At 37.7% G+C, this 26692-nt stretch overlaps 2 protein-coding genes across 17 annotated transcripts in view; one reads left to right on the forward strand and one right to left on the reverse strand.

Moving 5' to 3' along the window:
• Window positions 1-780: 780 nt before the first annotated feature.
• insl5a (insulin-like 5a) lies at window positions 781-2739 on the forward strand. The gene is made up of 2 exons (XM_058403115.1): window positions 781-1211; window positions 2224-2739. The coding sequence occupies exons 1-2, from the start codon at window positions 926-928 to the stop codon at window positions 2367-2369; spliced, it is 432 nt and encodes a 143-aa protein (XP_058259098.1). The 5' UTR covers window positions 781-925; the 3' UTR covers window positions 2370-2739.
• Window positions 2740-3243: 504 nt separating this feature from the next.
• The window catches only part of sgip1a (SH3GL interacting endocytic adaptor 1a), a 71294-nt gene continuing 47845 nt past the window's right edge, over window positions 3244-26692 (reverse strand). For 3 of the 16 annotated variants that reach the window (XM_058403097.1, XM_058403098.1, XM_058403096.1), the window contains exons 8-26: window positions 24239-24250; window positions 21580-21591; window positions 20720-20744; window positions 20462-20585; window positions 20268-20353; window positions 18911-18997; window positions 18109-18183; window positions 17231-17887; window positions 15765-15889; window positions 14901-15054; window positions 14083-14139; window positions 12025-12084; window positions 10371-10482; window positions 10046-10201; window positions 9489-9621; window positions 9154-9356; window positions 7366-7430; window positions 7088-7252; window positions 3244-5480 (exon numbers count right to left, since the gene is read on the reverse strand). In XM_058403097.1, the coding sequence (XP_058259080.1) occupies window positions 5458-5480; window positions 7088-7252; window positions 7366-7430; window positions 9154-9356; window positions 9489-9621; window positions 10046-10201; window positions 10371-10482; window positions 12025-12084; window positions 14083-14139; window positions 14901-15054; window positions 15765-15889; window positions 17231-17887; window positions 18109-18183; window positions 18911-18997; window positions 20268-20353; window positions 20462-20585; window positions 20720-20744; window positions 21580-21591; window positions 24239-24250 (2331 nt within the window). In that variant the 3' untranslated portion in view covers window positions 3244-5457. The remainder of the gene's footprint in view (window positions 5481-7087; window positions 7253-7365; window positions 7431-9153; window positions 9357-9488; window positions 9622-10045; window positions 10202-10370; window positions 10483-12024; window positions 12085-14082; window positions 14140-14900; window positions 15055-15764; window positions 15890-17230; window positions 17888-18108; window positions 18184-18910; window positions 18998-20267; window positions 20354-20461; window positions 20586-20719; window positions 20745-21579; window positions 21592-24238; window positions 24251-26692) is intronic. The other 13 variants (XM_058403099.1, XM_058403104.1, XM_058403102.1 and 10 more) reach the window with 13 other exon arrangements.

Genomic DNA, 26692 nt, shown 5'->3' on the forward strand with positions numbered 1-26692 from the left:
ATGTTTGCTTGCTTATTTATGCGGGTGTCCAATCAGTGCATAAAATCAAAATGGTAGAAAAGTGTGCTGGCTGTGGATTTAACTGTGGCATGGTTGTTGGTGCCAGATGGGCTGGTTTGAGGATTTTCACACACCAGTCTCTAGGGTTTACACACAATGGTGTGAAAAACATAAAAACACACTTGCTAAGCAGTAAATCTGTTTTGAGAAATGCCTTGTCGGTAAAGAGCGTTCAGAGGAAAATGGCCAGATTGGTTTGAGGTCCCAGAAAGTCTACAGTAACTCAAAATGGTCACTCTTTACAACTGTGGTTAGCAGAAAACATCAAGAACACTGAGGTGGATGGACTACAACAGCAGAAGACTACATCAGGTTACCAACAACAAGAATCTGAGGCCATTGTGAAATTGGGCTTCAACAATAGTGTTTACTACTTCTATATCTTTTAAATATTGTACAGGATGATATCTGGCATATAGGGACATATTAACCTTCTCGAAGGAGACGTCGCTCTGACAATAAAGCCATTATGGTCCATATTAGAGTGATCATAATCATTTCCACTTTTTATTTGTGGCTCAGCTGGTTTCAGAAAACATAATAACATGGCAATCAGATTATGTGATTTTGTATGTTTTGCCGGGGGTGGGGGTGGTGAGGTCTGATGCTAAAGGTATGACTCGATTAACTTTGCATTATGAAAGATATCAGTGCAATGAAACCATTACACTGGAGCAGTCAGGAGACAAGGTGCTTTCCTGAAAGGGATGTAATTTGATTCTAGATTGGGGCAGTAAAGCACTTACCTACCTGTTGAAAATCCCTTTTTTCTGCCTTTAAAGATAGCAGGAATTATAAACATGTTTAGCTGAGAGGAACACTGTGAACAGGGTGGAGTTTGGAGGGGAGCCCAGAAGGATGGAGAATGGTCCTATATAAACAGAGCACAAGTTACAGCACATTTCACAGACCAGCTTCCAGCCTTAAACTTAGTGAAGAAAGGAAGAAGGACGAACCTGTAAGAGCCACTATGAGAAAAAGTTATCAGTTGCCTCTGGTGCCCTTGTTGCTGCTGTGGGCCGTTTGCAGCGTGGTGCAGGTGCAGGCAGAGGTCAAGGCGGTCAAGCTCTGTGGCCGTGAATTCATCCGGGCCGTAGTCTACACCTGCGGAGGCTCCAGGTGGAGAAGGCTGCTTACACCACAAAATGACGGTGAGTTAAAGTTTTATTTATATCCGAAGGCATTCAGTTCTTCTATTATGCCGTACAGGCTGAATACATAAGGATGACTATTATTCCTTTAGATTGTTGTCATTTTAAAATCAACTACAGATTTGTTAAAAAAAACAACATTAATTCATCTTTTTTGTATAACAAAAATGTGGTTGTATATTAATGTATAATATCCAGAGTAACAATTGGGCATTAGTGGCGAGGAAAAACTTCTATGAGGAAGAAATCTTGAGAGGAGCCAGACCCAAAAGGGAAGACATCCTCTTCTGATTTACAGCAGATACTGGAATTAAAAAAAGATTACAGTATACTGTAAAATAGTGTAAAATAGTGAAGGCAAACTAAGTGTCTTGAAAGTTATGAGTATATTATGAATTTATTCTGAATTTTAATGTTTCTGTAAAGCTACTTTGAGACAATGCCCAGTAGTCCAAAGTCTTAACAAATGAACTACTACTACACAAATTAGAGATCAGCAGTCCGTTGGTTTCTTATCTTGATCTTACAGGATATAAAATAGCATGAGCAGTGCAACAGCTACCTATTAGCACTTCCCTCTCTGATCATTAACGATCCACCATCCTCATTCTCAATACCATTTGAGGTCATTTAAATTCCAATTTATTGTCCAGATTTTCCATCTACAGCCAGATTTCTGAATGAACAGACCCCATGACAGCACCAGAACACAGGCCTGATGTTTTAACACAGTGTAATTATGATCAGTTATGTTAACATGCATTTCTAATAGATACATCATGCTGTGTAACTAGATTTTCTCTACTGTGTAATTGCATAATCTAACTGGACATCTCTGGAGCCTGGGCTTTTGGAAAATAATGTTGCCCTGAACCCACTTAATAACTTCTCTTTACTGGTCATCACTTCTTGTTTGTAGCTTCAGCAGTGAAAGTGCCAGCGAAAATGTTACATTCTTATTGGAAAAAGTGGATGTAATTACTAACATGACGTGTGTATGTGTGTTCCCCAGTGTTTTCTCTTGCAGAGCAAAGCAGTGATGAGGACCTGAGTGAGAGCACAGGGTCAGATCTGTCAACACGAGACCTGAACCCCATGATGACCAATGTATGCTGTCAGGTGGGCTGCCGGAAGAGTGACCTCTCTCTCCTGTGCTGAGGACCAGACATGCTCTCTTAACAAGCTCACAAGCTCCACAGTGTGTGTTAGAGAGAGAGTGAGAGCGAGAGAGACAGAGAAATAGATATAGAGAGAGAGAGAGAGATCCGTGGGCCTTATATGTTATTTAAAATCAGTAATAGCAGCTGTCTTTCTGTTCATGGTATTGAAAATGCCTGGTGAATCAGTACACATGACCATACATTTGGGCATAAAACCCAAGCATTCTGTATATTCAATATGATAGGAGGGAGTGCTTGGTTTGTAGAAAAAAAAAATGTTTTGTGTGATTCAAGTGCCTACAAGAGAGTTTGATGTAATGTATATTTTGATTTTTTCTTTTTGTCTAATAAATGTTACTGCATAATTATATTTGTTTATATAGTGCCTAGTTCATTAATTGTGGTATTTACCCAGTGCCTTGCATTTATCTCATTTATACAACTGAGTAGTTGAGAGATAAGGGCCTTGCTCAAGGGCCCAGAGGTGGCAGCTTCACAGTCTTGGGATTAGAAATCACAGTCTTCCGCTTAGTAGTTCAACACCTTAACCACACTCATCATAAATACCAATTGCTTGTATTTTCTGCATCTGTGTTGGCTTTCCAAAAAAATAATGGTAGATAAACTGCAAATGTTAAAATTGCCCCAAGATATGTATAAATGTGTGTACAATGCCATGCCATGGACTTGTGCCACCTCCAAGGTGTATTCTCACCTGCATTGTTCCCAGGATAAGCTTAGGATTTACTTCTCCATAACCGGCAGAGAGTGCTGACTGAAGATAAATGAATAATTATAAAAGCATGAATGGATTGGTCACATGGAAATCAACATTTTCTGAAAATCGCTGTAGTAAAAGAAAAAAAAAATCATTACACTCTGCTTACATCTTTTATTGGTTTGGAAAGAGCAAAGAATCTCGGGTTCATTGTTAACACCTTCTGTACAAACACAGCTTGCACATTTTGCTGGCAAGAAAATTCTAGAATGATCAAACAACAGTCAGTCACACATGCTCACAACCTCAGAAACACTCACATACAGTACACACTCATACTCACACCACACACACACTTCAATTACAGTACCTGACTGACATACAACACAGCTTCTTGCCTCTCAAGCACAGTCTGGATAACACTTCAGTTTGGATTAGGGAGAGAAAACTTATTCTCGGCTAGAGAACTGCACTCGGGATTCTCAGAATGTGTTCAACACAGAATGTTGTGTTAATGTTTAAAGGCAAGTGCATTGATCCTTTACAACATACAGCAGGTATGAGTGCAAAAAAAACAAAACAAAAAACAGATGGGAATAAACTTTCTCAAAGCACCAGTGTTTTCTCTACAGCAGCCACTTATTGTGACAGGAGGATCTTTTTGTTCTTCATAACAGATATCAGAGAATGTGGGAAGTTCAAAAGTAGCACAGTGGTATTCTTTCCACAAGAAACAATATTTTATCACTTTATTAATAGTTTATAACATTTAAAAATATGCAGCTTTTTCTCTCTTGGGGACAGTTTCGGAGATACACACAAATACAAAAAAAGAAAGGAAAAAAAAAGAGAAAGAAGTAGCGTTTTGGTCATCCTAACCACTTGCCAAACCTCGTCCTTGTCATCTCACAGAGACATTATGATTCATAAAATAAATCCATGAACTCAATCACTGGGTTGTTTGACAAGGGTTCATGCTTGAGACATCAAATAAAATGCACAGGAAGATGAGAACAGTTGAATGCAGCACAATGGTGTGAACAGTAAAAGGGTTTAAACTGTCCAAAAACTGATTCATGTTTCAACTAAATAGTGCAGATATACATAACACTGCTTTCATAAAGCGTGATCCACCCACACGGATACAGTATTCAGCCACTTTTACCCCCCACCCATATACATACAGCTCGATTCTCTGTTGCACTTGAGTTTAAAAAATTATATCTGAAATAAATGTAAAAATTATACCTCCGCATTATACTGTACACAGGTTACCCAACTACACAGATAACAAAAAAAAAAAAAAGAATCAAATATTTATAACTTTAAGGATCCTAAACTGTGATACCATTCAAAGTTTATACATATACAGTCACTGAATTTTTGTTTCTTTTTTTTGTACAACAAATGATCAGGAATAAATAAAAATAGAGTGATGTACTCAGAAGTCTAACACTGCTGTCTTAGGAACAACAGAAAGGCTAGTCACCAGTATGAGGAAAAACACCAAACGCCCTTCAAGATATATATTATCCATTTAAAATTACATCTTAAACAGTTCTTTTTTTCTCAACTGAAAGAAATCCTTGTTTTTTTGTTTATTTTTTTTTAAATACATTTGCAAGCAAGACATAGTTTCAGCTGTGGCTGCCTGAACAGGAGCTAAAACAGGACAAGACTTTTATGTGCCAAACAGGAGCACAAAAACTTTTTTTTACAATAATGGTTTAAATCTTCTGCCACTGTGGATCATCTGTCCTTCTTTTTGCCTGATTCAGCTTTTAAAGATTACACCGAAGAGTTACCTGAATGAATAATAAATTATCTAAGTGTCTAAAATAACATGCCCTCTAGTGCCAATAAGAATGTCAAGAAGCAGCAGGTCAAATCCTGCACAGTTTCCTATTCAGCCTGAAATCCTCAAGTCAGTTTGGAAACACCTTCGAGGTTCTAGATGGAACGTTTCTCTATCGGCAGAAAGATCTCGAGTGTCTCGTCCTCCTCAAGACACATCGTCTAACTGATCAGCTTCAACATTGACAGCATGTTTAGAGAGATAGAAAGTATTCAGGCAGCCACAGCCAACAAGTTCAACGATTAGACGCTAGACAGACGAGAGGCTAGTCTTAGGAGAAACCCATGCTGTCTAACAGCAGCGATACAGTTCTGAAATGTTTACGATTTTACAAATACGAGAAGTACACCCTAAAAATACTGCTGGAGTGTGGCCTCCGCCTGGGTCAGACATCTAGAAAGGGAATCCCCAAAAACACCCGGCAGAGGTCAGAGTGACCATCTCTCATATGGTTTGAGTAAATTTCATTTAGTCCATAAAGATGCACTCTTCTGCATGGGGCTGTGGTGCAGATTAGTTATCTGCCAGGTATTTTCCTACAAAGAGAGGACAGTGTGAGTCATTTTACTGAATACATTTACAGCATTTGGCAGATGCTTAACCAGAGCGACTTACATTTATCTCATTTATACAACTGAGTGGTTAAGGGACTTGCTCAAGGACCCAGCAGTGGCAGCTTAGTGATCCTGGGATTTGAACTCACAACCATTGCTTCCCATTAAACACTGTAATATTAATAGCAGTTCCAGAATATACCAGGAAATACATTCCAGTTTTAACCTGAAGTCTATTTTGTTTAATTTACCAACGGTTCACTGATGGAGACGAGTGCAAAAACTGTTTGCATCAATTGCCATCCAAAGCAATCTTTATGGTTTCTAAGTGATTCCATCCATAGTAATCTCATGTATCTTTAGGCTGTCCATGTGGAGCCATCTTTTATTTTAAGCATTTATGTTTTTCAATGCTTAAAAAAGTCTAAACAAATGTTAATTAATCATATATTTTTCTTGTAGTTTCTTGTAATTAGGGCTGCACAATTATGACAAAAATCATAACGGTCGATTATTCCCTTGAAATTGTAATTGCGATTATTAATTCTGATTATCACAATTTACATTAAAATGGTATTCTGAATAGCTTTGAATATTTTGAATAGTTGTTTGAAGCAACTACATGCCATATTTTCTATAAAAATTAAAAAAAAAAGCTGAAAAGATTATTCCCGAAAAGACTCAAATGTCAACTTTACATTGTTTTGCATTGCATCGGTTTCTTTAAAAAAATAAATAAATAAAATAAAAATAAATAAATATGCATGGTATAAATATTGTTATACTAAAAAAAATTAATTTATGAATCTAGGCTAAGTAATTGTGGGACGGGATACCATATCTCTTATCCAGGGCGTATTTTAAACCCTGCGCTGGAAACTGTATTATCTCCATTTGTCTTGGAGAACCTGCTGGATACGGAGAAGCACAAAACAACGACGTCTTGATGGGAGTTCTTGCATAGCTTGTTGCTTTTTTTCACGCTAAAACACTGGTTGTATTGCACTGTGTGTGTGGCTGAATGACTGAATTAATTCGTGGTGTTGCTTGATGGTGCAGAAACACACTATAACACACCGCTCACCATCGTTAGTGAATTCAAAATAATTCCACACCAAAGCAAATTTCTTTTCGGTTCTAATTCTTGATTCTTCTCAGCAACACTTTGCAAACTATCTGGTGTTTCTTTATCAGCGCACATGTTCGCGAAATTAACATGACGAGATAGACATGCACAAGTGGATAATCGGGGTGTTGATAAGGACACGCCTACAGACTGTTAGGCCTATTAAAAGTCTTTATTCAACATGCAGTAAACACCCCTTAAGCATGCAGAATAATGTAAGTAGATTTTTTTTGTAATCACAGCTTTGAACGATTATGTAATCGTGGCATTTGTAATCATAATCACGATTAGAACATTGATTAATTGTGCAGCCCTACTTGTAATCCTATAAATATAAAATAAATGTGATCACATTCAAGATATTTTCAAAGGCTGAGATTTTGCAGTGTTTTTTAATTAGCCTCTTTGTAGCACACAGCCCATTTGTAATAGTTTTGCTTTATCAGTCAGGTTTGGTTCTCACCTGCAGCAAACCTCTTCTTGATGAGAGAGAATCGGTATCCAGAGCCGAGCAGCTCGATGTCACAGCCTGACAGTGTGCTGCCCTCGCTGGTGAACTGCACAGCCAGAGGGGCTGGTTTACTGGGGCCGTTCGTTAGTTGGAACCGTGCCAGCAAGGAGCCAACGCCTGGAGATGATATTAAGAGCGAGGAAAAGAGCCAAAACAGGCAATGTGAGCTGTAGCCTAATTAAATAAGAAGCAGCTAGATTCAATAAGACATTTTTGGGCATGTTTTTTACCTCCGTTCTCAGACTTTTGCGAGATATCCGGGATCTTCCACAGGATTCTCTGCTGTTCTGCGTTCCTGGGTAGAACAAATTAAAAAAAAAATTGTCAGACTCAGCACTCTGCCTCACACCCATAATCCACTCCTCTTTCAATCTGCACTCCCAAACTGTCCTACATTAAGATCTGCACATTGCATTGCTTCAAATACTGTATCAATAAGAGTGCAGGATTTAATATCAATTGCCTCTTGCCCCAAATCAAAAAACACCTCAACTGGTACATTTTCTTATATAAACATCACATAATAAAACAGTCAAGAATCAAAGCTCATTCAGCACTTTTCTGATGTCTGGACCCTCATTCCGATATGAACAAAATCTCCCTTTTACAAAACGCAACAAGAACAAGAGTTCTAAATTACAATTTTAGTTAAATTATATAGATACAGACCTTTTAACAATAGACATTGTCACAAAGCAGCTTTAAATAAGTCAGATGTAGGTGGCATATGTTCAGCATGGTAGGGTATATTTTTTAATAACTGATTCCTGGTAGTGCCTCCTTAGCAAGCTCTCTTTCCAGAACCTTCATAATGACTGCCCCTCAGTGGTGGAAGGAATTTGCAACCTCGATCCAGACAGCAGAATCTACCATTATCCTCAAAATACAGCTAAAAACCCACCTTTTTCGTGGACATGTAAATAAGCCGCAACTTTTTCCAACTCCAAAAATCAATCAAATAAATAAATATCTGCCCTTACACTAGCCTTTACTCCTCTACCACTGAATTAAAAATCCTGTATAGCAGAACTACTTGTCTTATCCCCTGCTTGATATTTGCTTGTAAGCCACTTTGGATAAAGGCATCTGCTAAATGAGTAAGTGAAAATATGACTTTGTTAAACACACACACACGCACATATATAAATATATATGAGATATATCTGAGCAAATCCACACAATTCTACTCACAGGAATTTGTGCTGTAAAAACAGCAGACATATCATCTACTATCCTATAAATGAAAGCTTTTGTTTTTGCCACGTTCTGTTTTTCTCCAATGATGTTAGACGTATGGGACACCCTCTAGATTGAGACTTAATGAGCAAATGGAGTTGCTCCAGAATTTCAGATGACATTAGAAAGAAAACATTAAAGGAATCAAGCATGCACTGGTTTTATTTTCACTATAAGCCACTTTGTTAAGCTTGTCTCCCTGCTATTTAAGTGAACTAGTGACCTTGTACAATCCCCTTTGTTCACAAGAATAGTGAAGTGTCAGAAAATCTATAAAAGAAAGTGCTTTCAGAGGCCAACATTGAGGACAAAATCTATACATTAATGTTTGCTGTAATGATTTTCAAATCCAAGCTAAAAATAATTTGTTTTTATTAAGAGACAGCCTCAAATATTAGAATAAAAAAAATGTTCCTTGATGTGTTTTTTTACTGCTTGAATTATAACTTGATTTTTTACACTACTGCTTTTTCATGTGTATTATATTTACTGTACTTAATCATATCCTATTGTTTATTGATATTAGATTAATTTAATTAATTAACGTAGACATTATATTTTATTAAGTTAAAAAAGCAGTATATACATAAAATTAAGAGGTAAGGTATTTAAGGTACTTTTACGTATGTCCACTCAAAATAAAATACTGGTCAAATGTGAAACAAAACAACTGGTCCAAAATGACCAAGACTAATTTATATGAAAGCACCCTTACAGCTTAAATGACCTTAATAATAAGAATAAGAAAGTAAAGATGAAGAGCTTGGTTATTGTTCTCTCACCAGACAGCCGGAGGAAGGACAGCTTGAAGCTGACCGACTCCTCCATCAACAGGAACGAGGAACTGTACGTTATTGAGGGCCACTGGTGTGGTCATGGCATTGCCATTGTATCTGTAGTCTATTCTCAGGTCAGTGCTAGTGGGGTCACACCTCCAGCTCATGGCCAGGTTCAGAGGAGTGGACTGAAGACCCTGTGCTGATACCTGATACAGTACACACAAATACATCAGAGTAGATACGAGGTGTTTATAAATATAGTTAAGAATAGTTCTCACATCATTTTGTCGAGTAAATCTTATAAATTTTAATCTTTATTGTCCAGTAAGAGTTCGTACCTGATATTTCAGCATGTCTACATTGTAGTATGTGGCCTGAGGTTTCTGCTCAGCTACCTTCTTTAAGTGGGCCATGAGGTTCGGCATGTTTACCCAGAATTCCTTAGAGTTGGGTTTGGACTGGGTGGTGTCGCTGTGGGAGCAATGGCAGGACAATGTAAAACAGTTGGATGTAAGGTAAATCCATGTTCAAACCCTGAAAGAATTTTTTTTTTCCAGGGCTACTGTGTGAACAAGCAGCCTGCCAAGTATGAGACTGGCAATGAAGGCAATGAGCTCTGCTTATTAGTCATAAGTGAGTCCCCATCAGCTGACTTGAGGAAAAAAGGAAAAAGACATGAGCTGAAATATGCCTAGATCAATAAGTCAGATAGACAAAATACCAAAACCAAACAAAAAAGAAAATAACCAAAAAAAGATAGAATACAAATAATGTTTGACCTGAGCAAGAAATGTTACAATTTTAATCAAATGAGGTCGACAAGGAGCTTGTAAGAAATCTCCAAATGGCTGTAAAATATATAGATGATAAAAAGTATGTTAGAAGTGTTATTTACCAGCACAGTAACTGGGGGTTAGGGAGGACGTGCTCCAGATGACTGTAGTTGGTTATGCTAAAAGTTAGCACTGCAGGTGTGGGGTTATTGGCAAAATGCCTGGTGATGCCAGCTGGGAAGGATAACACCATCTCACCCGTGATCTTCACCACACACCTTAAAGATGGACAGTGAGATTAAACTGCTGGATTTTGTGGGCATGTAAATGTTAACTGTTAAATGTTTGTGCTCAAAATGCTTACTGAACATTAATATAGTCCTCATAGGTAATATTTAATTTAAGATCATTTTATTGCATGTTAAATGAATGTTCTAGTGTCCTTACTTGCTGGGATCAGTTCCCTTAAAGTAAGCATTGACTGTCTCTGTGAATGCTGCGGCTACAGGCAGGGTGTCCTGGGCACCCATGGTGAGGGGACTCGGGCCACGAGAACAGCCTGGAATACACACACACACACACACACACACACAGTAAGATGGAGACATGGAGTAAGAAAATTGCTCTTTCAAGAGATGTACAAAAAAACAACAAAGAAAATAAAAACTTAGTAAGAAACAAAACAGATGACCGATGCTGATCATACACATAAGACAGTCAAATAAACAACTTACAAATACATCACTTCCCCTTGACTCCATATGTAAAAACTGGTTATACACTTTGTTCTACATGCACCTTAAATTAACTGCCTGACATGGAATTAGAGAGACAGACTTAAAGCTCACCTTTCTGTCGATGTTGCCTAATTGCTGCATTTCTTTATAAATTACACTGAGTTGGCAGTTTACTGGTAACCAGATCTGAATGTTGTATAATCTGGCAACCCAGACCCTGATTTACTAAATGTTTTGTATGTTTAAAAACATTCAGTCATGGAGGCACCTAGAGAAAGCATTCAAGCTGATTCTCACATTCATGGATTGTGGCTGTTAAATGAACAAAGCTGCTGACTCGTTTGTGTTTTTGCTTTAGTGAATATGAAATCTGGAGCATTTCTATATAAAAAGTGCAAAATACAAGGGGGGCAAGTCACTTCTTACAACCAAAGGGGAGGTGCTACATTTGTGTAAATCTGCCTCCACTATTAAAATCAAATTTAATTAATATTTAATTAATGTCATTTTTAAAGCCATATTTTGCATATGGGCATCTAATCTTATCTCCAAAGGAGCGTCCAAACTTATCTCCACAGCCCTTTGGAGATAAGATTAGACACCCCTGTTTCTGGGAGTTCTAATATCGGCATGCCTATTGAGAACATGTAGCACACACAAAAAACTCATTTAAATGTCAACTGCACTCCCTGTTTTGCATAAGACATCACAGAAAATAATTCTTTTGTAATCGTTTGCTACTTGTCCACTAATTACCCTAACTCAGTCACTCATTCATTCATTTATTAATCCATCCATCCATCACAAGAAATCAGGGATCCTGTAAATAAATACATCTACACTATATATACACTGACATGCCAGTTTACTGAGGATAACAATCTAGTGAATCTAGTGAATAAATGGAAACTCAGTGCATTTACACACATACAATTAGTGGTGCAAATGCAGCATATGTACAATTAATAAACTCAACCATGAACACAGATGCCAAGATGATTAGGTGATTAAATCAAGATTAAATGCAACTCCAATACATGCAGTTACTATCTGACCTGTCTAGGCCAAAAATCTAAAGATTAAAGCCACAAAAGCATTTAATTAGTGATGACGGGTTAGTGCCAGAATGTGAAAATGTGTGATTCCCACTGAAAGGTCAGGCTGCTGTGTTACATGAGCAGATGAGCGCTGTGATGCAGAGGAGAGCGGGAGAGCAGGGAGGAGGCACTGGCTGACCAAAACGAAGGAGTCACTGTGGATGGAGGAGTGACTGATGGAGGGAGAAGTGGACGAGAATGAGGATGGAGAGATAAGACTCGAGTGCGTGTACGCGCTACGTCCTTGGGTGAAAAAGCCTGACTTACCTTCAAAGGTTAAATAAAACTTGCCTCTGTCAAACCATACGAGGGAGGGCTGGTCTGTCTCTGTGTGAGGGGAGGAGGGAAGGCAGAAGGATGAGAAGGGGAGGGTGTAGGGGAAAGGGGGAGAAAAGGATACTAGCATGAGTAACATCACAGAGAAGGGGCCAGGGGCTTAGGTCAAAGGGCTCCAGTTGGGAAGGCTGTCATTCAGAAAATATTCAGAGCTTACACATGAGTTGTGGGGCATTATACATGAACTATATTGCTATTCCATACATTTATGTTGAACATTTATGTTGAAACTCAAATGAGCAATATGAGCTTGGTATGAAAACTGTAAATAAACTGTACTGTAAATATTAGTCACACTGTAAATGACTAATATTTATAAAGTGTCCATGTGCATGCGATCACATACTGTAGGTGTGCATCATTAATAAAATAATAGTGGCAAAATTGAAAAATCTTGCAGAACAACCTTCATTCTGGCTTCCAGATAGCTAAAGCTAGGTGTGATAAATCCTACATGCCAGGTGTCATTAGTAAGTAGCACAAGTGTAACTTGCGCTGAGGACACTGGGACATCTCCCAAATGGATGCTTATAAGTGAATACTGCACAAGTGAATTTCTAGGAGGTTTCTTTTCCTGAGAACCCGGGTATCTGAGTCAAGCAAAGTGATATAATCAGATTACTGAGTCATGAATTTATTAAAAGAAAGTGACAATCATTACATGGTGGCTTCTGAATAGAAAGTCCTATGATAAAGGACAATTTAATCTGAAAATTAAAATCACACACTAAATTTACTTTCATAAACTTCAAGATAGAACAAAACAGATCTATCATTGTCTTGAATGTTTATAAAAACGAGTGTGCATTTAAAATCAGTTAGAATTAAAGTCCAGGTGCTTCCAGTGTGAACTGGCCTGGTTTCTAATTCTAAACACCTTCTTCTGCCTTGTCATCATTCTGCTCCTAGTATTATTAGTATTAAGTTATGGCCTCAGTAATATTTATTTAATTTATTAAAGTACATATTTATTAAACGTTATTTTATGCTTTTGTATACAGGTCATGTCTGTAGAAAAGGGAAACTGTCACTGTTGTGTGGATGATGAACAACAGGGGGCACTAATGAGTGAAAGCATTAAGTAAAACATTTTTAACTAATCTGGAGAGAAAGTATTTATGTTAGTCCTAAATGATATTTAAAAAGCTTTACAAGAGAATAAATGTGACAAGATACTACATGTTTAAGAGTCTTAAGCAACATGGGTGTTTTTTTTTTCATTCTGAAATGTATCACAAGTGACACTTTGCATTGCATGAGAGGCATTCAAGAATCTGAGATTTTCACACAGGCATAAACAAAAAGCTTAAACCCAGGTCTAATGTCTAAATTGCACTCCACTCTTAGAAGAGAGGAGAGAAGCATACTGATGAGCACTTCTGCTCTCTGGGCTACTTTCCATGCCAGACGTCAAACCCACAGAGGCCTTGTGTGTGCTCGAGTGTGTCTGGCGTCTGGCTGGAGGATGGTCTCCATCAGGTTCTGAAGGGTGTCCTGGGAGACAGATGCTCCTTGGACACACTATGAATGATACACAGTGAAGCTTATAGTGTCAGTGTCGGCAATGTTATGACAATAGTGTGCACTTAGATGAACTATGAATGCATGTCTTTTCAAGCAAATGGAGTGAATTATGAGAGGATGGGGAAAACTGGTGTGAAATGTCCAAGCTGCTTCTGCCCTCTGTATTGTTGACATTAAGGGTGGAATTGATTACCTGTGGTGCGTATGCATAAGGGATTTTTTTTCCTTTTTGAGGAAAAATTATGGAGGAGGACAAAGATGAACTCGCTAATACCATACAAGTATGGCCGATCTATTTGCTAATTTATTCAACAAGTGAAAGATAGAACTTCAACAAGTCTTAAGGATGACTTATGCCAGTAGGTTCAAATGCACTGTAGGTAACACAGGCATTTGAAAGGCATGGTTTAAATTTTCTTGTATTTACCGAAGCATCCACCAAATCAGGAAAGGCCCATACCATACCTGCTAGGAGGTCAGCTCGCCTCTCAAAGCTGGGCAGTTTGTCTACAAAAACGTCATCTTCCAACATCAGACAAAACGTCAGCCCGAAACACAAGACGAGACAGACGTCAAAACAGAAACAAAAGGTAAACGCAATTCAAATCAAAATAAACACTAAAAGGAAAAAAATAGTCATTAAACACAAGACAGGGTCATGCTGCACAGATACACAACATTAAACTCAAAATGACAAATGAACAGAATGGAGATAACCAAAAAAACTTAAATGAATGGCTTGGAAAAGGCCCCAGATATACTGCAAGTCATCAGTACTCAAACTCGTGTTTTAGTTTCAAAGCTGCTTACGGCAATATAATAACATCACACTAATTTGAGAAACTGCGTTAACAAAATTCCAATCCAAATCCAAGATGTAATTATTTACATGTAACTACTGTGTGTCATTTAAATTACCCTCCAGAGCAATTTCAGTTTAAAATCATCATGCATGTAATGAATCTCACTTGTATTTGGTCTAACAAAAGTTATGGATTACTCTCATTACACAACGCATTAAAATTCTTTAGTCAGAAATGTCTTCTCCTCATTCTTTTACTACAAGAACCACTCAATTGGAGGGAAATATTGACATCAACACACCACCCTTGCATCAAGAATACTGATAAAGCACATAAAATGTGAACTTAATGTATGTTCAAAGTAACACTGCAAGAAAAAGATTAGTCTAGAATCTAACCGGCTAGGCAGCCATGTTGGACTTTGCAAACCAATTCGATTTGCAAAACCATAGACACAGAGCAGGTAGAATGGAGTCACACCTGACACAGACACGGAGAGCTCTTTACCGACAGTGGGTGTAGAGGCAGCGCTGAGAGAGTTGGTGGAGGAAATGGAGGAGGTACTCTCTGCTCGTGCCAGTGGTGCCAAAGGTGGAGGGCTTGACGAGTGCACCGGAGGGCTGAAGGGCCGATTCTGTGTGGGGAGGAAAAGAGGTTAAAGAAATCAATCCTGGTCCTATCACTATTGTGTCTTTTCTTGATTGAAACTGAATGTGCAAATCTGTACAAAATTACAACACTTCCCCTCACTAAAGTACAATTTGAGTTGGATTAGTTTTAATCAGTAGCTTAGTAATGTAAGGTGTATGGGGTTTGACTACAGATACTGCAGCTGTGTACTGATAAAAAAAAAAAAGCTTGCCTGCAGTAATTGAAATGGTAGTACATCCTTGGTAAAATCTAATCCATCTATCTATCTATCTATCTATCTATCTATCTATCTATCTATCTATCTATCTATCTAAACTTTTCTAGAAAATATTTATGGAAGGAGTACAGAGTTAGAATGCTATTGGCAAAAAAAAAAAGTTTTGGCCAAAACCTAATTTATTACCCATTTTTTGCTGTTTGCCGGAATTCAGCAATACTGAATCCTTATGTAGAGAAACATCTATATACTACTTTATAATCTACGAGTCTTTAAACCTCCAGTTACTTAGTTATCCAATGTTACTATACAACTGTATACTACTATAAACTATGTACAGCTAGCGCAAAATAAAAACACACCTAACAGAAGAATAAAGTGACATTAAAACACACTGATGACCTGTGCCTCCACTAACTGTGCTGCTGTGTATCAGAAGATAGGGCTGTGTATAGAAGATTTGGGCTATCACATACCGCTTCACCTATGCTGCCTTTCCCAGAAGCCAGCTTGGGACGGGAGGGAGGCCGTGGAGGAGGAGGGGGAGGAGGGGGGCTGCTGGCAGCCAATGGCGTAGCAGGGCGTGCAGGGGACGATGAGCCTGCATATCAAGGGCATTTCATTAAAACAACATTTAGCTACGGGACATGATTTTACAAACATTTGCAAATAGTTATAACTAATTTCTGATCAGCCATATACGTAACATAAACATCATTATCTTTAACCCTCATCAGCGTGAAACAGACTACATTTTGAATATAGCTCATGGCTGTATAATATTGGTTTGGTGAGAAATTATTTAGAGCCTATCATTTAAGTGAGGACTCACTGCCACAACTCCAGTGTGCTAGGTCAGTGCTATCACACTCATCCTGTTTAGCTATTCCATGTTTATCTTCACATTTAAAATTCTAACATGTTAGCTAGAGCGTGCCATTAATAACTGTTGTACAACAGTGCTGTTGAATTCTTGACCCTAACTGGACAGAGCTTATGCTTGTAAATCTCATGTTTACAAAAAATGTGCTCTTCTAATGGTTTCTTTGGGAACAGCCATATCACAGGAACTTGTATAGTTCAATCTATAACTAATAATACCTACATTGATTAAAAAACAACACTGTCATTGAACAAAGACCAATGTATTTGTATTTTGTAACTGTCATTATAAAAATTATATGTGGTAACTTTTATTTAACATTTTTGGAAAGAGTCTCTTCAGGGCTGTACTAGTCAGCACTAAAGCTATTCCTTTGGGTTTTCTGACAGGAAATTCTAAGCTTGAAGGAATTTGTGCCTTGAGGTTTCTTGATAACAAGCTGCATTTTTCTGCTTTATTAACTTCAAGAGAAAGTTATACAAGAGAAAAACTTCAGGATAATGTCTCCTTACTGATGCTACAATCTTAGTGGGTAATTCGAATCTAAAAAGCAAACGTGTTTCGCAAAATAATGATGTGTCTTTAGATAATAAAAAAAAAAATGACATCACACTACATGGTCAGTTATAACTTGCTTACAACAGCAAAAACCTTGTCATGTTTTCTTAAGTAGATATTAATTTGGAAAATCAGTTTAACCCAGGCTTCTCACTGACTTAAGAATCTCTTTTAACTTTTCACGTGGCAAAGAACACAGAAAAATCTATTTTTAGGAATAGTGCAAATGAATTTTAAAACACTATAGTGATTTAGGCCATATTAAACAGTTTGAACCTCAGCACTAAATCTGGATGTGACTCATAAGACACTATAGTTCAGAATTAACACTAATTTTTTAATAACTTTGTAGTGTTTAAATAATCAAAACTGAAATACTGAGTCATTCTATATTCAAATGTGCCAATGACTAATGACTTCCTCTGGGAGTTTAAAACGAAGTGTATGTAGTAACTAATTGTTAAGTGTTCGTTTTTTTGATGAAGCACAGCTATGACTCACCACTGCCACTTCCTCCACTCGTGACTGCAGGTGTAGGCCCAGGAGATGACACCACTGCCCTGTATGTGGGCGGTGGAGGTGGCGGTGGTGTTGATCTAGTGCCCTGATCAATCTCTTTGGGTGAAGCATTTGGATCCTCTTTCGGATTGCCCTCCTCAGGGTTGTTCTTATCTTCCTGATTAAGGGCCAGGGGTGGGGGGATTGTACGTGCATTTATCTCCAGAGCACTAGGTGGAGACTTGGCTGAGCCAGACTTCGTCTCTGTATCAGTAATAGTCTGAGTTGATTCAGAATTGGGCTGGAGAGGTTCATCTGGGGGAGGCCGGACTACCTCATCTGGAGGAAGGGGTACTTGTTTTGGGGGAGAAGGATCTTTGGGTGACAGAATGGGGGCTGGAGGAGAAGGCGTGGTGTTTCTTGGTGGTTCAGGTGGTGGAAGAGGAGGGGCACGTTCTTCAGGAGGAGGTGGTGATTTTGGTAAAGGAGGAGCTGGCTCTTCTGGTATCGGTGGTCTTTGCGATGACTCATCGTTGAAGCAGACCCACTTGTCTGCAGCACTGTCTCCAGGTGTAGAGGAGTCTGCTGGGCCAAAAATGTTGTCCAGATCTGCTATGGAGGGTTTGGGTGGGTTTGCTGAAGTGTCTTCTCCTTTCATATCTGCATCATGTCAAGATTGAATTGTCAACTGAAGAAAGCATTAAAGGTAGAAAACGCTATGAGATATGAATATGAAATATCAGATATGAGTGCTCAGAGATTGTCAAATGGCATATTCCATAAAGAACTGATACTCATACAGATACTCATATCATCGTAACATACAAGACATACAAATGGAATGGAGGAACATCCAGACGAGGAAGAAGCACCGGTCTTACCGGAGGAATCTGGGCTTGTAGTGTTGCTCGGAGGGGGGGAAGTCGGCACATTCTTGGGTGGAAGAGGAGGGAGTGCTGCAATGACATCAGGGTGGCTGAGCAAGCTTTTTCAAATGCCCCCTAGTGGCCAGACATTATATGCCTGCACTCTACAAGCTCAAAAAAACAGGACCATTCCATGCCCAAAGCACCATGCATATGCAATATCTTAATAACTGAATGCAAGGAGTAAATGGGGAGCTGGGACATGGGATGAGTAACTCACAGAACATGACAACAATTCACTCCCTGTGGCCTAATAATACTATACAGAGTGAGAGTAGGTGTCCGCGACCCATCTCATGTGACCAATAAAGTGAGAAATAATGTAGAATCAACATTTACTTTTATCAAAAATACTAAACACAAAAAACACAAATATACAGGCTTTATAAAAGTTCCTTATATCATTTTATCCAGACATTTAACAAACACCTACCCATATCAAGGATTTATTTGACCAAGGCTATATAAAATAGTGTTACATAGTAGTTAACTGAGGCCACATCAAGTAAACTGTCATCAGAAGAGACTGCCACGGGCTAAACTGGATGCCTTTAGGGATTTGAGTTTGATTAGTTGTCCTCACTAAGGATTTGTGAAATTAGTGGGTTACTGGAGCTTGCAAAAAAGCGAAAGTTAATGAAAACCACATTCCCAGATGATTATTCACTCATACAACAATTTGGAAAATATGGAAGGAAAGAGTTCATGATCCCGACGAGAGACAATCCGTGCCACATTGTCATTATCAGAAACTTACGTCCCGGAGGAAAAGGTCTTCCTAGAGAAGAGTCTGGGTTTGGCTCATGTAAAGGAGCACCCCAAACCTCAGGTTCCTCTATCATCACTAATATATGGAAGATGGCACAACACACAGCCAATGGAGAGCAATGTTACCCATCATGGAGCTTAGAGATGAAGACATATTCTAGTCCTAGCCCAGTGGTGTCAAACTACATGGCCTGTGGGTCAGGAAAGGACCAATGACATTTTCATTCCAACCTACTGAATAAATTTTGAATCTGCGATATGAACTAAAATGATCGTACTGACTAATTGAAAGATTTAAAAAGAGAGTGTGATGTGTCTTCTGCCCTTGAAAACCATCCATCTCAGAGTTTAATGTTTTCTGCTTGCTCAGATGCTTTTTTGGCTCACCACAGTTTTAGAGTAATTATAAGAGTTTATATATCCTTTGTGGGAGTAGAACCTGGTCATTTTCCTCTGACCGCTCTTATTACTATTACTATTGTGTGAGCTTACTATTGCTCACTCAATGTTCACCCTTCTGTTTAAACTCTAGAGACTGTTGTGTGTGAAAATCCTGGAGGTTATCAGTTTCTGAAATACTTAAACCACATCTGGTAGGCCTACCAAAAACCATGTAACAGTTAAAGTCAAAAAGATCACACTTGTTCACATCCTAATGATTGATGTGAGCATTAACTGAAGCTCTTGTTGATTTTATGCATTGTGCTGATGCCACATAATTGGCTGATTGGATAACTGCATAAAATGGCAGGTATATGTGTAATTATTAGAGTATATATATATATATATATATATATATATATACACACACATACATACACACACACACACTATATTGACTCAGATAAATGTTGATTAATTCTTAAAGGCTGATTAAAAATGCATTTAAAAGAACTGTTGTTGTTACTCTGTGTTACAAAGATGTTTTGGTCTGACCCACTTGAACATAGCCCTTAAATGACGTCAAATGAGTTTGACACCCCTGTCCTAGATGTAAACCAGTCAAATCATTTTCCTTATATTTTCAGAATACAATAGAATATTTCTCAAATAGTAGCATCTATAGACAAAATCAGTGTGTTTAGTGAAAATACACAATTAGTGGTCTAAATGTGAGACTGTATCAAACGGATCTGGAACATTTTAGAATACCGAATAATCCCATGTTATATTCTTTAAAATTCCCAACATCACAAATATATATATAAATGGAAGGGTGTAACAGGAAGAGGACAGTAATTGAATGATGGTGTATCTGTTTTGCATTACAGCAACACTAAGCTGAAATATCCAATAATCAGTAATGATTAGCAAACTTTGCAGTCACTAACAGCTACTCTTTGTACCTTCAGTCTTCTGCTCTTCAAATGCTGTCTCCAGTGGAGGGCCAAATAAGGCTATTGCATCCTCTGGCACTGGAGATTTCTTACTGCTGAAAAAAAGAAGGCAAAAAGCAAAGCAGAGAAACCTTGAAGCTCTGATCTATTCTAAGCAGCAACTATTTGTGTGACAGGGTGTGTGGGTATGTGTGTGTGTTTACCTTGGAGTTTCTGGTACCGATACTGGTACTGGTACAGGTGCAGGTGCAGGTGCAGGTGAGGGGACTGAGGCCGCAGTAATAATGGGAACTGAACGCCTTGGTCGTGCAATTTCGATTTCTTCACCTAAGAACAAAACAACATCTGTCTAAAAAATTTTTTTTCAACCACATAGTTAAATTACTTACTGTGCTCAATTTAGAAGTTACACTGCAATGGTTACAACTGTCATATTTTCATATTTTTCAAAATGTACTCACTAGGCACATCTCTTTTTGCCAGACCCTGGAACGAAAAAGAAACACAATATACTGAATGACTCAAACAACAAACTAATACATTAATTGATTGCTAATTTATCAAAAGAGCTTATTTTCTGTCTATCTTTAAAAATCTCACACGCAGAAGGACAGAACAGTTTAACAACATTATGCTAATTATCTTTATTATTTTTTTGTCATTTGTAATTTTGTAATAATACAAACTCTATTACTACTGTAATAATAATAATAATAATAATAATAATAATAATAATAATAAAATAGCTATTATCAGGTGTTAACACTTATTGCACGAAATTTCCTCACCATTTTATATGAATGACAAGTGGAGCCCTGCCTAGGTGTTAATGTAAATTCTAGCACAGGATAATTGTGATGATAATAAAAGTCTTTCACTGAATTGTAATTAGTTAATCTTTTATGACAAGAAAAAAACAACTTTTAATCATATTTTCAGGGTATTAGTGGTGAGATCTCTACTACTACTACTACTACTACTACTACTATAAATCATTATCAACAACATAATTAGCATCATCATCATCATTTTTGTCATGTAGTACTTCTTTGCAGCTTATGCTTTCATAAAATGCATTGCAGTGTAAGCAGATTTGTGCTCACTTTGGTGTTCTAGACAATATGGTGCAGGCAAAGTGCTCAGCACATAGCACATCAATATAAATGACCTTGATGTAACACAGTTATTACATATACATGGCACTATAATATAAATTATTTAAACACTCACAGTCCTCTTAGCCTTCGCAATACCAGGCCTGTTCCAGCTAAAGGACAACAGAAAGCATTTGAAAGCATAAAAAGCAATAATAAACACTTACCGGGCTACGTCTCTGTGACCAGCAAAAAGGAAGAGAGAAGAGACACCTGGTCAGAGAGTGACAAATCAGTAATACACACTCTTAAAATAAACTCTATGTAGAGAATAGAAAGTGAAGCATTCAAACCCAAAACACCTCCCAAAACCACATTCAAGCTGTTGTAAAAAGTTCAGGAAAACTAAAATGAAACAGTGCATAAAGATAAAGAATACATTCTTTATTGTTAGCAGAACAAGTAATAATTAAGCCAAAAATGATAACATGGCAAAGAGTATTTTTTTAGCCAGCAGGACACTTACCATGTCCATGCTAACAGGTTTCATATCCTGCTGCCTTCTGTTCACATTTTTGCCTGAACAAACTTTTTTTTTTTTTTTTAAACAGATAATCCAGAATATTTATTACAGCTGCTATTTTCCACTGTGCTCCATGGGACAGCTTACAAAGAAAGCAGCTTATACAAACCACCCCCAGTAAGGTGAAATAAGAAGTACAAATAAAATTCATTTTCAAACACAGAGTGTACATTGTGAAAAGACAGGTAGGAGGTTGCTACTGTGTAATATGAACAATGCTGTATGGAAAATAACAGAAATAATGTTTATGTAAGATATCTAGAACACAGTGCATTAATCAACAACTAATTCTCTATTCACTCTCAAATCCGGTTAAAACAGCTGCTCTTATTCTTTTCACACCTTACCATATTTCCCCCCATTATCTATCAATTTCCATGCGAAAGAATGTGTTTGGCCTCAACGCTACTCAAGGAAGTTACTTAACAACCAAGGTCATTACTGGCTAACACTGTGAGCTTTAATTCTTGGGGTAATCCTGCTATTAGCACACTAGATGTTAGCAACACAGTGATTAGCAATACAACCAACATGATTCAGTGTCAGACCAGGCCATACAAACCAAAAAGGAACAGTCTGATCACAGGTGAAGAATTTCCTCATGTATGTGACTATACTATTACTATACTATACTACTATACTATTTCCCAAGTAAATTTGTAATCCATTTTCATTAGATTGAGGATGTTGTCTACACAAAACAACCAGTTAGAGTTTAAAGTTGAAACCAAAGACTGAAGACTAACAAGACCACAGATGGGTATATAAATATTTCTTTCAAACTTGCTGCTGCTTTCTAGAAGCGTAAATGCACTCTATCATGGTATACCTGTAATGTATAACAGACTACATACTACACACTAGTGTACTTTTACACAATAGTGCACATTCATGGTACAGTATGTGGTGTACTATAAATAATACAAGTCGTTCAGAGTTCTAGATGTAAAAGGCTAGTAAAACAACTGTTTAAAGTAAGGGCTACTTATTAAAATCTACACAAACCCTTTCTGTCCATCTGACATAAACCTACATAAACATTTATAAAGGATTATTACTGCAACATTTTTTGTGGATTTTGCTGTACAGTAAGGTCATCAGAGTCAAATGACACATTTTTGTTGATATATGTTTCTGTTATGACATCTTCTGGGTTGATTTACATCTAAATGTTGTGACAACTGACTTTTTTACCTTGTTTTCAAAGAATACTCTACACTTTCCTTTGGGGCCATACCAGAGTTCGATAGAATAGAGTCATGGCTTAAGTCAGTGATTTAATCATATTGAGTAAACTACTGTATATATAGATATATAAATCTTTGCAGGCACGGTCACTGCAGCACTACACAATTAGCTGGCATGAGGTTTAAATGTGAGTCAGTCCAGAATGTGTCACAACAATACCTTGTGTAAGTTCAGGTGTTATGTCAACTAGACAATACAAGCCAGAAAATGGTCTTTATGACAGAAAATCCTACAGGCATCAGCTGTCAACACTTGTGGGATTATGCCAGTTGCTATGAAGGTTTTATGTAGGTGTTGTGTACCTCTATTAACATGGTTTATGTAGGTTCAGGTTGTGCTATGAACAGTGTTAATGTAGCCCATTTACCACTATGAGCATGGCGTTTATATGCATCATTTTTGACTATAAACATGGCTTATGTATTTATCATGTATCTCTATAAACACAGCTTATGTAGGCATGTAGGCATTATGCTGCTTTATACAAACGATTTATGTAGGTGTCATGTTGCTTACAATGATGGCTTATGTAAGTGTCCTGTACTTCTATGGCTTCTGCATGTCATGCTCTGAAACCATGGCTTATGTAGTTATAAAGTAACTCTATGAACGTAGCTTATGTCATGAAGATCTATGAATATGGCATATATAGGCATCATGTAATGCTATGAATATGTACTTGTCATGTAGCGCTGTAGACTTATGCACAGTATGTGTCATGTTGCTTTATGAACTGGTTATATATGTAATATATATAACTATTCTGTTATTCATTTGCATGATCTTATAATGCCCAATTTATTCTAAAATACATTGAAAAGTCTATGAAAAAGACATACAGACTACAAAATATGACTGCCAAATAATCATCAATTTTACAAGACCTAAATAAAACACTGGCTCTACAATAAGTCTGTGAATTCAGCCAAACATATGGCTGACTTTATAATAATTCCAAGCACCAAACAGATCCATGCAAAGCACTGCCCATGAATCCTCTGTAATAAGAACGAGAACACAGCACTCCTGAAGAGACAGATGGGGAAAGAGCTTACCGGACTACTCCTCTGAGGAGGCCAGCATTAGAGAGAGGGAGAAGGAAGGAAAAGAAACAGAGGTACTATTTTAGTGTAGGTGTGGTTTAATAGGGCTGGGAGTACTGCTGAATGAAATGGCACGAAATATACTTTTAACATAACTCTTGCAAATTAGAAAAAACATGAATGTATTAATAGCATGCCAGATTGTAAGTCTTATTCATAGATGGAAAGAAATGAATGAATGTGACAAAACAGAGACTAAGAATTCATCATAAATCCAACAACCAGTTAAAAAAAGGGATCCTACATGAGAATTGACTTACCTTATGCAACAGCCCTAACCACAGTGCAGGTCTTATCAATAAAGCCCAAACAGCACCTGCAACTTGGCACATGGTTCCTCTATAAGCTATATTTAGGAAAGCCTGTGCTTTTTTGTTTCGTTTCTGCTCGACTCAGCTCGCTCCCAAGATAATACAACAGCCTACACATATTATCACTATGTTTTCAAGTGCAATGAGAGCTGGGTTTCTCTTGTTTAGCTTATCGGGCCCGTTAACCTTCGTTCAGATTTCATGCTCAATCCATCACTATGGTTACAAGTAGAGGTGGGCAATGAATTGAAAATTTTATATCACAACTTTGAGTAAATTGGCTTTAAATTAGAGTAAACATAAGTATACATAAAAAAAATAAAGTATTTATTTCTTCTTCACTAAACTCTGCTCAGGGTCACAGTGGATCTGTAGGTTATCACAGGAATGCACACTAGATGGAAGACTGGTCTGTTGCAGGGCACCATGCACACACACTGACACATTCATTCACACCTTGGAGCAATTTAGCATAGCCAATCCATTTACAGGCATGGCTTTGGGAACCCAGGACCCTGGACTGGTGATGCAGCACCACAGAACTGATAGTATAAGAAAAACTGCACTAGTTGGTCAATTTACATCAGTGTCAATATCCCCTCTACAGATATATAATCCACCACTAATTACAAATAAAACCATGAGCTGAAGTACAGTGAGTAGGTTTGATGAGCATAAGCATTTTGTGCTATCCTAAGCAAGAGTTACTGATGAGATAATATAAATAATATGAAGAATTTCGGTATTCAGTTGTATGTATAAACAATATATAAAGCCTTCTGGGTGAGTGGGACTTCTGAATAGCTTGTAAGTTTTTATTATAAGAACCCCCCCATTTTCAATTTGCATATCTAATTGATCATGTATATAAACTATATAATTACTACTACATAATAACTATATAATTTACCACAAAATGCATAGTCTCTCTCTCTCTCTCTCTCTCTCTCTCCATGCTCCTCCTGAGACACCAGTGCCATGCCCTTTCTGTTCTCTGTACCTGCCTGATCTATCTTGATGCCCTACTTCTGCTTGGAGTTCTCATCACTTGGAGGCTGCTCGCTGCTGCTGAGGATGACTCTACATGGACAACCTGGAGATACATGGGTTTACTTTGGATGGTACCACCTAGAAATTATGAAGCTGACTTTCGATGGAAATAGCCATGAACAGTTTTAAGTCTCCATTCAACAAGATAAAGTTCATGTATGTTAAAGGTAGAATGTATTTATTCGTTTTGCAATTTGACCATATAGTACAGTTATAGAAGGGAAATTATTTATAATGCTACTCTCCGGTGTCACCCAGATGAAAATGGGTTCCCTTTTGAGTCTAGTTCCTCTTAAGGTTTCTTCCTCATATCATCTCAGGGAGTATTTCCTTGCCACCATTGCCTCTGTTTTGTTAGGGATATGTGTAAAATTTATAACCTAAATTTATATTTTTGAGTAAAGCTGCTTTGTGACAATGTCCGTTGTTAAAAGCACTATACTAATAAAATTGAATTGGACTGAATGCTGGCTTAAGCCAAATGCTGTGGAAAAGAAGATTTAAAGCATATCTTTTCACTAGCAGTGTGATTTATACAATACTGTATATCTGTTCATATAAGAAAAGTAAGGAAGTATTAAGTGTCATGGAATGTGGCTTTCTGTTGTGGATGCTGTACAGAACATACAATGCTGAACCTGACAGTAAGAAAACAGGCTTAGTGAAATTTCCATACAGGCCTTTCTTGCCTCGCTGTGATTCTTGCTTCAGTGCATGTGTGTGAATAATTCAGTGACGTGGCTTTCATATGACACACACTGCAGTTGTGCTTCTGTTCTTACAGTGTTGTGTCATGCAGCGTCACTGTGCCGAGTTTCCGAGCTGAATTATTGAGGGTGAACGCTCAGTCCTCAAGCACACCTGAGACTTGGTGGGCACTAAACCCGTTGCATTAGGTCACTGAACACACATCTCACCTCGAGTACACCATCAGGGACATTCATACAGTGAAAAGACTCATTTGACTTCTTCACATTTTAGAAAAAAGTTCATAAAAGTTTGCTTTATTATGTTCTGCAACTGCTATATAGCTTGATATCTCTAA

The sequence above is a fragment of the Hemibagrus wyckioides genome, linkage group LG11 (genome assembly GCF_019097595.1).
Source record: "Hemibagrus wyckioides isolate EC202008001 linkage group LG11, SWU_Hwy_1.0, whole genome shotgun sequence".
NCBI classification, from domain to species: domain Eukaryota; kingdom Metazoa; phylum Chordata; class Actinopteri; order Siluriformes; family Bagridae; genus Hemibagrus; species Hemibagrus wyckioides.

Bases quoted from the DNA above. Each gene is read 5' to 3' on its own strand.
- insl5a (XM_058403115.1), top strand. From the start codon at position 926: ATGGTCCTATATAAACAGAGCACAAGTTACAGCACATTTCACAGACCA. The intron at 1,212-2,223 runs GTGAGTTAAAGT...TGTGTTCCCCAG, and splicing joins GCTTACACCACAAAATGACG to TGTTTTCTCTTGCAGAGCAA.